General features: G+C 39.3%; 1 protein-coding gene across 1 annotated transcript in view; it reads left to right on the top strand.

Annotated features, from left to right (window-relative positions):
• Nucleotides 1-11,260, top strand: part of PALMD (palmdelphin) — a 30,997-nt gene extending 19,737 nt beyond the window's left edge. The window contains exons 4-8 of the mRNA XM_009986428.2: nucleotides 1,326-1,440; nucleotides 2,112-2,145; nucleotides 2,237-2,347; nucleotides 3,082-4,179; nucleotides 8,421-11,260. Coding sequence (XP_009984730.2) covers nucleotides 1,326-1,440; nucleotides 2,112-2,145; nucleotides 2,237-2,347; nucleotides 3,082-4,179; nucleotides 8,421-8,464 — 1,402 coding nt within the window. The 3' untranslated portion in view covers nucleotides 8,465-11,260. The remainder of the gene's footprint in view (nucleotides 1-1,325; nucleotides 1,441-2,111; nucleotides 2,146-2,236; nucleotides 2,348-3,081; nucleotides 4,180-8,420) is intronic.
• The last annotated feature ends 2,116 nt before the right edge of the window (nucleotides 11,261-13,376 follow it).

Below are 13,376 nucleotides of genomic sequence, written 5' to 3'. Positions count from 1 at the left end.
ACTAAGGAGGACACATGTATGTCTGTAAAAGCCTTAGTGTACAGCCCCAAAGAGGAGCCCTTAAAACTTATGAGTATTTTTAAGTCTGTAGCTACACGAGCTCTGGTCTAGTCTATTAGGAATGATACAGTAACACCCACCCCACACAAGCAATATCTTGCACTTTTAATAAAGATTTTTTTTTCTCCTGAAGAATCAAGCTTCAGGCTATCAGTCAAGCACTGTTACACTTGTTTTACCAAAGCAAACAATTTTGAAATCCCAGAACCCACGTTCACGCATGCAAAACTGTGAACTGTCTTGGCAGCTTGGAGCTGAACACATACACACCCCCCTCCATCTCAGAAAGTCTTTTCATCATCCTGGGTGTTTGTAAATTCTTCATTCTCAACCCCAGACAGACTGGAAAGCAAAGCTTCAGACTTCAGTCTCTCGAGCATGCTTCCACTATGCAGGTTGCTTAGTTTTCAAAATCCACACAATTATGAAATTATCACTTCATAAAAGTAGCCCATAAAACACATCACTATTATGATTTCTAGCTGTAGTAATTTTCATATTTGAAAATTAGTTAAGAACTGTTTTATCTACAAGAAATATTTTCAAATGGCATTATTATTTTACCAAAAAAAAAGTGATATCTGTTCTACCCCTCAGAAATACGAACACAATTTGATTTCCATTGATAGAGGTGGTTCTTCTGGAATTGTAGCTTCTAGTTATAGATTGACTAGAACTTTCCTCCACAGGGGATCCTTCTGAATACAGCTTGGCTACATACTTTAGCATATAGCATGTAAAGTGATGTACCCTAGTCCTTTAAGTACCATCAGGTACAAGAACATTCTTCTGACTTTCTTACAGCAAAAAAATTTGCTTCTCTTCCTCATGTGTACAGATGCACATACAAAATTAAGAGACAAAGTCTTAATCCTGGTGTCTGAATACTGGATTCCTACTTCTTAATTAAAACAGAGTAATTATGTTTCTTGAGACAATGTGGGAGAGAAAATTTGCTTAGAGATGAGGATATGCTGTGAGGGCCTGTATTTCTTCCTATTCCCTCCCAAAAAGTAAGTTAATTTCAGTCACTGTTTTCAAAGTAGGCTCAGAGTGAATCTACAGCAGGTTCATTTTTTTCAAGAAACAAGAATACTGTTTCACAGTATTTTCTGATGCATGTCAAATTATAAGCTGATCTCACATTAGAGCAAAATTTGTCAGGGTAAGTAGAGCCAGCCCCACTAACATCCATATTCAGAATGTATTGAATCTCCAGTGTTGTTCTCTGCCTGGTATTAAATCAAAGGGAACTGTAATTGCAGACTGGAGAAGGAAATTGAGGCTCTGGAACGAGAGGAAATGGAAGTCTCAGCTAAGGAAGACGCAATTTTAAAGAAACTTAAGTCCATTGAGAAAACAACTGAAGACATAATAAAGGTTAGTGCCAAATTACTCCAGAAGTAGAATTCATTACTCATTCATCATAATAACCAAGGAAAGGGGAACTAGCCGGATCCTGGGAGCGGTCATGAGATTCGTCTGAAGTGACAGTAGTTCAAATACAAGAGGGGTCAAGATGTTATGCTGTTCAAGTGCCCAAATGCCTCCATTTGCTTGTTTATAAGGGTGCAGGAGCAATTCCTATCATTACTCATCTATAGTACATCTCAGGAAAAAAAAAAAGCACTGCCACTGACACCAACCAGCAACTTTGCATCTCAGTCAGAGACAGAAATAACAGGTACAGAGGCTGACATATTCATACTCCTTCAGGTGATATGCCCAGCTAAACTGCATCGTGCTTTCCCCCAAGTCCCTGACAGAGGTTATGGTGAAACATGACAGGACAGTGAGGCTGCGTCACTGATTAACATTTTGTAATGTCCTGTCCTTCCCTCTGTGTCTTAGAATCATATTGGCAAAGACCACCAGAAAAACGTCTCCTTCTCCCTTTCCATGCTCCAACTGAGCAGGTTCCACTTTTAGCCCCTTCTCAGTCTGAAGCTGTGCAAACAAAAAGTTAAAATTACCAGGCAAAGCAAAGCACTGTCTAATTAACATCTTAAAACTGACTAATCACATTTATTGTTTGTGGTTCTCTTTCCTAGTCTGTGAAGACTGAAAAAGCAGGAGTTGAAAAAGGTACGTTCAGTCAAAAAAAATTTTTTTTAAAAAGGTTATTGTAGAAGTCAGTGAAAATATACTAAACGCTTTGTGGATCTTCTTTATTCAGAGCCAGCAGACTATGTATACACCAGCATACCCGACCTTCCCAAGTATTTCAGGCCTTCTGCACTGAAAAGTACAGCACATGCTGCCACTGATGATGAAGAAAAGAGAAAAGGTACTGCTTATTAGTGACTTCAAAGGGTGTCAATGTGTGCAAAGACTTCCTATAAATTCAATCTAATACACTTTAAGAGAAGGATAGATATTACAGATACAGGACAATGTTGTTCTCACTCAAGCTATGTTATGTTATCAGTGAGGTCATCAAAACTGAGAGGTTATGTGCCACTGAGAGTAAGGATCAAGTGTTTTAAACATTGACACTTCTTTCCAGCACTTCACTCCTCTGCCTGGCATAACTCTAAGTAGTTCCTCCCTTCATGTCATACATTTCACATTTTCTATCTGCACTTACACGTACTGGGCAGCTAGCAGTAGTCTATTATTTCCCATATACTACAAATCCTCCTAACCCTTCCAAGTGCCCAGGACTCCTTAGCCTTCTAGCACATTGAGCTCTTTCAACTGCTGTTGCCCAGCACAACACCAAGGGCCAAGGATAAACCTGGATTTCTCAGTCAATCACGTAATGAAAACTGGCTCCTCAATAGCTTATTTTTCCTCACATAATATGATCTGAACAAAAACTTTTTTTCCACTTCAAGTTTTGACAGAGGGGCATTCAAAATGAGAATCCAATATATTGCTTATGTATTTGATAATTTCACATATTTGATAATTCATTCTGACTATCACTCTCTATCACTACTATCTTTTTGTCACTATTTCTTCTAAAATATTTCTTGCAGCTGCTGCATTATCAGTTTAAGCACTTGTTTCTTTCCACAGCATTGTTCGCCATGGAAATTAAAGTTGAAAGAGACATGAAAACAGGAGAAAACACAGTGTTATCAACAATACCTCTTCCTTCAAAGGAGTTTAAAGAGACAGGAATTAAAGTCTATGATGATGGCAGGAAGTCAGTCTATGCTGTGTCCTCAAATGGCAGCACAACACAAAATGGGACGGATGAACTTGCTCCTGTTGAGGTGGAGGACCTGCTACGGCAGGCAACTGAAAAAAACGCCCAGTCTCCCACAGAGTATCACGAGCCTGTGTTTGCAAACAAATTTTGCAGGCCAGTTACTCCTCAGAAAGACAAGATAGTCCCTGGACCAAAACTGGAAGATGCTCACAGAAGAGAGTTGAATGGATTTAGCAATCATCAGACAGAATTCTCCTCCAAAACAGAGCCCTTTATGCAGCAACATAAAGAGAATGGACTTGATCTTCCAAAGGTAATACAGCCAAAGTCTCCCTCTCCAGTACTTTCCCATTCAGAGAAGGAAGTGCACACTAATCCTGAGAACAGGATGATACATAATGAAGAAAGAAAAGCTGCACATGAGGAATTAAAACCTTACCAGAATACAAGAGAAAGATACAATGAGACAAGGTTTTTAAGTCCTTGCCATCTTAATGAAACATCCCCTGCACCTCAAGATGAGGAAGATACTCAATATAGCATCGTCCAAGCTGTACCATGTTACGTGGATGATTCTGAACCAGTAACGATGATTTTCATGGGTTATCAGCGCATCGATGATGACGACGCAGAAGCAGACCAAAAGTTGTCACGATACGATGGCGTTATCCGTGCAGAATTAGTTATCATTGATGATGATGATGAAGATGACAGCAAATCTGAGAAACCAGCATATCATCCCATAGGCCACTATAGTCAGGTTTATCAGCCACCAAGCAGGAAAGTCGCAGAAGTCCCACAGATGAACCCTGTGAGCAGTCTGGGCGCACACTTGAACAAGGTACCCCATAAAAATTCCATCTCCCTGCGAGAACAAGAGGAACGCTTAAGCTCACCAACACACCGTGCTCATCTTCACAGCCAGGCATCCGGAGACGGTACCGAAGATCCCTCACTAACAGGTAACAGAAAAGGAAAAGTATGTCACTGCTGTTCACTCATGTAACAAACTGATACTACTCTTATTTGCTAGCAACCTTTTCACTTGCTTACTAGGATTGTTTCATGGGCTAATATGCAATTACTAATCTCTGCCCTTGTTTCTTAATAAATGCCAATTTGCATTTTGGTAGTGTTGAACTAGTTCATCTTTAGCAATGCATTAGTTACCATATCAAAATTTGGAAAATAAACTATCTCAGAAAAGCCATTTCTGTAACCTTCAAAGATTAAAAGTGGTTCTCTTTAAAGTGAGAATTAAAAGTTCCATTAATGCTACTTCAATTAGCAGAATTAGTTTTCATTTCTACCAGGTAACTAAGAGCACTGTTTCTTAACACTCTCTCCTCACGGGAATGTTTTTGTGCCTATCTGCAACCTAACTACTTCCTAGATAATCCAAATTGCTCCTTAAATCAGAAACACTGTTTAATAACCAGCTTTACTTTGCATTTTTCTGGAAACAGCATTGCCAACCTTGCCTTGACAATGTTTATGTAAGTTTTAACATTTTTTTGTTAACCCGAGTTAGATTTTTTAATAGCCTCCAAAAGACAGCAAAACAATTTTCATCACTACACGTGATTAATCCACATAGTCCATAGCGGTATTTTTTAACACTTTTTATATTCTATTAATACCCAAGGTGTTTATTTCTTACTATAAAGTTTTATTATAAAATGTTGAAAGAACAATAGTGAAGTCTTCCAGAAACATGGAAAGCTCTTCTTTATGATTATGTTGCACTTTAACACATATAATTAACCTGTATTTAAGAATATTTACAGAGTAGCAGATTTCAGACAGTAGTCACATTCCACTTCAAGGAAAGAACACTGTGCTTGAATTACAGGGAAATCAGAGGTCCTGATCCCACATTCTCTCCCTGCTCCTCTTCCAGACTATATTCTGAATAATTTTGCAATTTGACAGCAAAAGTCTAAGTTTGGGCCCTGCCTAAAGCTGCATTGGCAGCCCAGCATTTCTTTACAACACAGGTGAAGTCAGGAGAGAGGGTGGTCATTGGTGTTTCAAGTATTTTTGCATGATTTATGCTCTGATTTGGAGGAGTTGTTCAGTAAGTAATGCTCTCTGTTTATGGGAATATCAACCTCGCGCAGTCATGCACGCAACAGCCCGAAATATTCCAGCAGTGCGCCCAGTCTTTCTGATGAGTGAGGCCACTGCACTTTTCTATCACTTAAGAGACCTTTGCCATTCTCAGGCACCAATCCTGCCCTCTGTGCACTTCTGTGTCCTCCAGGACCAAAGGCTGCTGCCAGCAGCTCTTATGCCAGCAGCTGAAAGCAGAAGTAGCTGGTACGGGCAAGATAAACTACTCCAGCAACTGCTCCAACTCATTATATTTTGGGGATAGTCCCTTAATTACTCATCACACATGTATAGGCATATAATAGAGAGGCAACACTCACGCACCCACCCACCAGCTGCTTGCTGCTGAAACAATTCATTCATCCTACAGCTCACCGCGTGGGTGCTCCTGAACAGATCCTGGGAAAGAGGTTTCCAAGAAGTAACTGTGAGCTGGCAGTACCGTGCAGGTGGGCCATATACAGGCCGTGAGATACTAGCTGAGCACCTCTATCTGTAACGATTTTTGTTTACTTTTGTCTCCTGAAAGAATCATCTGAAACATCTTCATTTTTCCCTGCCACTCACAGACACACTCTGAATAATCTGGGTTCTCTCTCTTTTGAGGTTAGTGGAAAATAAGCACTGACTTTCAGGAAAGGGTCGTAAGCGTAAATCTAGCAAAGACATTTGAGAATCTGTTCTGTTAATCTGTATTTGGTCTCGCCCATTTACTTATAAATATTATACCAAGGAGAAAAGAGCTAATTAAAAAGAATGGTCCCAATTAAATGAAAAGCAGTTTGGCAGCTGCCTCAAAAACACACCCCAACAGTCAGCAGTGCCTCCAAGTGAGTGTCTTAAGTGCCCAGTAGAATCTGGAACTAAGCCATATTCCTCTTTACCCCTCCATTTATTTATTGCCACTCCCTGGGACATTTTAATCAGTGGAAAAAGCCAGGAAGTGACTCAATTTTCCCAAGCAGTCCTGTAATCCTACTGCGACTTCTAAAAAAGAAACAAAACCAGGAAAGCCTCTTAAATTTAAAACAATGTATTACACAGAGCTGTTTCTTAGGGAAATAAACTGTTTTCAAAGCAGACACTGATGTACAGCCTAGCAGGTTCACCATACGCACCACCAGTGGAAAAAAGGAGAGTCAAAATTATTTTTGGTACTTGATCATTCATTACTAAAACAACAAACCAAACAACAGAAAAAACAATCTTCTCTGAAACGAAAGCTTTGGAAGGCAATTCCAGCATTTGAACATCAAACAGGCACTGAGGCCTCTCTGAAACAGAGAGTGGAAAGCAGGGAAGCAGAGGACAGACCAGGGAGACGGTTCCTTACGTAACAATGTTGCTTTGGGAAATAAACGAACCTTCAGAGTAAGTTACTGAAAAAATTAGCGATGGCCAAGGACAACCCGGAGGCAGAGCAATTGTTCCAAGTGCCAAATCTATATAGAGAAATATCAGATTAAATGAGGAGCTTTCTTCCTGCCCTCAAACTGACAGAAATATAGGACATATTTCTTTCCATATGGGAGCAATTTTCCTTTCCCCATGAGCTTGATGGGGGACCAATACCTCAAAGTATGTGCCCTCACAAAAACCATACAGAGAGAAGGATGACAATGCTATAATTAGGACACCAGTGTTTTGCATTACTAGAGCTTGTTTTCTTCTTTAAGTTTCAGTCACATGAATTAGTGTGCAAATGTCTTGAAGATTCAATACTGATTAGGGAAATTAAAAGTCCTTGGGGGGGGAATAAAGGCTAGACATAGTAGAATGAATAAGGAAAGGAAAAACTGAAGCTGAATAGGCAGTAAAACCTACTGACAGTGTGGAACAGGCTCTCATGGGACATGAAGGTCCAAGGCTTTTGGCAGGTAGCTAGTCTAGACGAGCTAATTTTTTTCCTTACCACTGGAAGCTGTGCAACCTTCAAAAACCACAATGGAGACTAAGCTCTGTTTGCATTAAAGTAACATACAACACAACTTTTTAATAGGGAAAGATTCATGCATACCACCTGTTTCTATAACACATGGAAGACAAAAATCAGACTATTGGCTGTAAGTGAAGCATCAGACTGATTGTTCTCTCAAACCATGACCAGGACTCAAATCCTTCAGAATTCCTTGGTCTGCAAACAGGACACAGGGTCTTTGTAAGAGCTAAGCTTAACATCAGTGGCCCTATGATATAAAGTTACACTCAGATGCTTCTTATTTGAACAACTTCAGCATTCAAAACATAACTCGAGTTGGACATTTGCTGGCATGCATAAATCAAGTAACCAGCTGCTTTGATCCCCTGTCTCCCAGTACAGAGACATATGCAGGATGAAGGAATGAGACATGCTATTTTGGGTGACACTTCAAACTAACAGGTCAGAGAGCCAGAGACTATTCCCACTGCATTCTCAGGTCAACTACATGGTGGGGGAAGGCTCTTGCATATCAAACAGCAGCATTATATTGCTGTTCTAAAAATAACCTTAACATTTAATCATCTGCCCTGCACTGTCACTTTCAAACTAACCCACGTTATACCCAGTTACAAATAGCCATACTGATGTTTATACAGATACTAAGTTACTCTATCAGACTGAAATCAGGAATATGACTAACTCACACTCTGACTCACTACACCAGGAAGAGAGGAAAGTTTTCTGTGAACATCAACACAAAAGAAAAAGGCTTCCAAACAGTTACAGCTCCCACTGAGGAGTTTAGTTTAAACAAAGAGTTTGTTTAATTATTCATGCATCCTTTTAATCTGTCAGCATCTAGTCAAGGACAATGCCATCTGTTTCCAAAGCCTTACTGAAGGTAACAGAAACAAAACACTTAGAAAAGAGCTGTGCTAATTTTCAAATAGTGATAATGGAGTAATTTCTTAATGTACTTGCTTTATTGCAAATTTACCAGAACTAATGCCTTCTACTGATTTCTTTCTGTAACACTAAAACAATGCTTATTCTGCTGGATTAACCACGGGAGGTACGTGTGTTCTTCATTTTTCTAAATAATGAGATTTAGCATCAGAATTAGAAAGTTAATCTTAAAATGCAATGGCGTAATTTGTTTTCTTTTTTCAGCTCTGAGGATGAGAATGGCAAAGCTGGGGAAAAAGGTGATTTAACAGCTGTAATGACATGGAAGTAAAGTTTACTACTCAAAGCAGAATAAAGCTAAGAAGAGTTTCTTCAACACACCATTTTGGATCATAATGCTTGTTTTGCTCCTCTGTTTTATGCATCTGGGTTATTTTGCCTCTGCATAATCCAATGGACTCTAACAGACTTTTAATTTGACCAACTGCCACATACACACAAATCACATCCTGGATTTTGCTGAAAGTAGTGGAAAGTTACCTAAGAACATAAATCCAAGTATAAAGACATGTGTGTACCTGTTCCCGCAATCAGGAATATATTGTTGCTATATACACAGGGCAGATAAATACCTATCTCCATGGAACTTCCCAGGACATTGTTTCACTTCAAAGTGTGCCAATCTACCTGATTTTGATTGAAAATGTTGTTCCAGCATTTTTTCTGGTAACAGCATTGGTTAATAAAAAACTAAACAGGAGAGATAGGAGCAGGAAGAAATGTAAATACAGCAGCTGGTTTCCAAGCATATCACCTTGGCCAAAGTTTAAAGCATTCCTTTTTAGGTGACGGCAAAACAAACAGAAAATATTGTCAGCATTTAAATATTTAGCCACCTTCTAGAGCTTCGCAGCCCACCCACCCTTCTGTTTTACATATGGCAGTACAGCCATCCTCAGACCCTTCTCCCTTCCCCATGCCACTTACATGTTGCCCACTCATAACCTCACAATCAATCCTGTGCTTAACACTATGAACAGCCTGACCTTCCAAGAATGGTTTCACCTCCTAGCTGCTACAGAAAGCAGTATACAGGTTTCAGCTGGCCTGGAAGCTAAAATTAGTGCAAGCCTCCCATCAGAAATACTAAGTTGCCAATGACTTGTCCTGCAGCTGCAGCAAAAGGTCTGTTACAGGTGCAGCCACTGCTGGGCACAGCTCTCCAGCAAGGTCCTAGGCTTCCACCAAGGAACAGGTTAATTCTTTCCACATAAGGGAAGAGCTAAGGGCCCTTAAAGCAGCCCTAAGGTACAATTACTCAAAGAAAAACCACATGCAAGTCAGATTTTTCCAGTACATAGTTCTTGGGGGGAAAAGTGCCTCAGAGCAATACATCCTTATATTCAAATCAGTGTGATAGCTTTATTTTGCTAGGTCTCAGCCTGGTTTGAATTACTAAACAGTTAAAGCTCAGGTTGTGTTATTCCAGTATAGCTGACTCAAATTATGCACCAGCAAAAACTGCCATAACTTTTTTGCTGGTCTTCCTCTTTTCAAAGCAGGAAACTGAAGCTACTACCTCATACTGAGGCACGATAGTAGTAATCAGCCAACCTGTAGCCTCTAAACACTTGGTGGCTCCCAGTCTGAAATGGGAAATAATCTCAAGTTCTAGGACTTGTCAGAGATGGTTATCTGGAGAGTGGAATAGTAAATAGAAACGAATAAATTTAACTATATTACATCTTCTCAATGCCTATCCTGTGGGGTTTTTTTTGTGGATTTTTTTTTTTTATAGTGGTGGTTTTCTTTTTTCCTTATGTTTCTTCTTTTATTTGTTGGTTCTGAGAGCAGACGGAGTTACCCTCAACTCTTTGTTTATTTTTACATCTTTTCAATAGTTCTTAACAGGGTGCACCAAAAAGTGAGAGTAGGAGAGTGATGTGAAGTAGTCACAAGCAGATTGCTATGGACACTGATATCCTGCCTTCTCCAACAGTCTGTGCTATTAAACTTAAATGATCTGGAAAAGGGGGCAAAAATGCTGCTGCCAACATAATATTGTTCAAAGTAGTTTTAAAGAAACGAGCCTGAAGAGAGACTTCACAATAATGAATGCACAGTAAATCTACAGGTGAAATTCACTATCAATACATGAAATGTAAAGAAATAGAAATAACCCTAACAGCTACTTCTCGTGCTGTGTAAGTTGGTGTTACAAACCTCTTGGCCAGGAAGCTGAACTCCTAGGTATTGTTTTAGATCATCTTCTGAAAATACAAACTCCATGCTCAGAAGCCATGAAAATGAAGAGAGATTTAGGACTCAGTAGGGAAGGCATGGAAAACAAATCAAAACACAACTGTGTCATAGCACTTCATATTTACAACTTGAGTAGACTTTGGTCAGCCTATCTCTGAAGAGACAAATAGAGAAGGTTAATGAAGATCATCAGTACAAAATGGCTAAATACAGCAGCAGTCACACACAGAAAAAGACAGTAAGGGACAGACATGAGAAGTCTAGAGAACTGTGATAAAGGCAGGAAGGTAAAAATGAAATACAGATCATTAAACAATGGTATCAAGAAGCAGGCTTAAAAACAAGAAGCACTTTCTTCCAGCGACTAATTAAATGGGAGGGCAAAAGCATCAATAGACTTTTAAAACAAATTCATTGCACACTTCACAGACAAAATCCAATTGCTACAAATGTTCACAGCCCAGCTGCAGCTTCTAGCTTAGGACATCCTTGCACAGATTCTGGCAAGTAGCAAAGAGATCTTGCCAAGATGAGAAAATTTCACTGCAGTCTTGTTACATCTCTTGCTCTAAGCACTCATTACTACCACTTCTGGAGACAATACTGGGCTCAGTAGATCTCTGCTTTGCCATGCGGCAATTCTGATGTTGCAGATATTAAAACTATTCAGTTTGTGCCAGATGAATCTGAAATGTCCGACACTAATACACTAGCTATGTAGCAGCGTGGATACCAGATCACCGATTTGGAGGAACAGAGACACAAAATTGAGCATTCAAGAGTGTGTGCTTCTGGGAAGCAGGGATGCTCATCATTCGAATGCTGCAGCCCCACAGCTTTCCCACATCAACAAGAACAGAATTACAAGGCAAATCATCTTTTTCACGTCAGTACCAATGCCATGCAAAATTCCAATTCATCATTAAAGCCGAATGATTTCTAAGGTCCAGCAAGACAAAAGTCTCTGAAACAAAGCCATAACTGAAGTCCTTCTTAGTGCAGTATTGTTTGTCCAGGATGACTATCAGACACCTGGTTCAGTGTGACGCAGATGTTCAGCTTTTGTGGTTTGCAATATGTAAAGTCACTTTCGCACAGCACGAGGAAGATCAGCGGAAGCTATACAGCGGTATATCTATTTAGCTCACCTATGAGCTAAATCAGATGGTACCAACCGTGTTCTGAAGCACTTGTCCTGTGCAGGTTCCACTGTGCCACTCCCTCAGGTAAGTGAATTCAACAGCTGCCTCCGTCACACACCCTCCTTAGAGAAGCTAGGATCAGACTGGTGTGAGCAAAGAATTTCTCAGAATTATTAGCAGATGATGTCTCTTAACCATCCTTTTATTCACTTAGAGTCTGTCTTAATTCAGCCTGCACTGACGGTCTAAAATTACCGAGATACTAATTTCTCTGTTGAAATGCAGAAGATTGCAGTTTTTTCCTCTATGGTTGCCATTCATCTTAAGTTGCTTGGAAAGGGATGTACCCATCAAGAGTACAGTTTACACACATGACAAAAGAGAACAGGCCATAACTATTCAAACGAAAGCTTAAGTACACACCCATTTCATAATGTCTATCTGTATGAACTTGCTTGAATGTAAAGAATTATTTTCTTATTAAAGCCTGAGAATTTTTCTGATTAGTTCATATAAGAACACTTCCTGGTTTGAACATGCTTTACGTGTCCCATCCTCACAGATTAAAGCAGGCAAAATAAAAAATGCTGTTATTTGAACAAGAGCGCCACATAGTGTTATAAACCGTGATGGAAAATAAAAGGCAGGCAATCTCTAGCCCTCCCAAACCTGAGTAAAGGGAAAACATGGGCATTATTACACTGGATGTGAAGCTGCCTCCCTCATCTCGTGATTTTTGACAAAACAGAAAACAGTGTAGCATTCAGTGTAAGGAGGAGAAGCAAAGCACACCTCTTCTTAGTTCATTCTTTATCCTGCTTGTCAACTAGCAAAAAAAAAAAATTATTTCAAGTTAAGCAAAGTAGCAGTGAATTCCATTGCATTCGAGCTATTTGCATCAGTGAGTTCTCATTCTCACACACAAGAAACATCATTTGTAGTTAAGAGCAGATGATCACTATTTGGAGGCTACACCTAGCAACTCAAAAACAGTAAACTATTTGTTGTAAGACTTATCACAAGTTCCTACTTGACTGGGAGCATTCGCCTGTCTAGAAGAACCCAAAAAGAAATATGCTAATGTTGATTTGTCATCACAAGTTTAATCTGAGAGTAAAAGAGAACATTGAAACCTTCTTTATCTCTTCCTGTGAAGAAGTATTCTTAAATTTCAGAGGGATTGCTTTATGAAGAAAAGCAATGGGAATTTTCTTCTATACAATATTTTATCATGCAAGAAAAAAAAAATAAAGTATGTACAGCAGCCAGCAGTGTCTCTAGAACCAAACTACCTGACACCTATTTTCCTGCTGATATCAAGCATTTCCACAGACGGCTTTTTTTTTTTTTTTCTCTCAAAGGAGTGTACCAGAAATTTTGGAAGTCACTAGAATACAATGACACATTGCTTCCTCTTATTAGTCATGCAAGAAGAGGGCAGGGTAGGTGGTGTGAATCGACATTACACAAAATTAACAGGTCAGTCAAATAAGTTTCAATCCTGCACATAAGGCCTCACATAACCTATGCAATATTACTAGCACTCGGAAGGAACAAGATATCCAGAGGAACTGACAATTTTGACGACTTTAAAGCTGTATCAGGTGTGGAACAAGGACATTTTTTTCCTTCTTGAAGAAAAGAAACTGCATTATGGAGTGAAAGTATTTTAACATTCAATTTCAATAAGAGTTTCTCCAGGAAGCACTTACATAGCTTTAATTTATAAAACATCTCCAAAGAAAATAGACAATTTGTTTTTCTGCTAGGCGAGACTATTCTTTTCTAGTTTCTATTTGATAATGTTTGCAACTAC

The sequence above is a fragment of the Tauraco erythrolophus genome, chromosome 10 (genome assembly GCF_009769465.1).
Source record: "Tauraco erythrolophus isolate bTauEry1 chromosome 10, bTauEry1.pri, whole genome shotgun sequence".
Taxonomy (NCBI): domain Eukaryota; kingdom Metazoa; phylum Chordata; class Aves; order Musophagiformes; family Musophagidae; genus Tauraco; species Tauraco erythrolophus.
The sequence above is the reverse complement of the archived record's forward strand: the minus strand, read 5'-3'. Positions and strand labels throughout refer to the sequence as shown.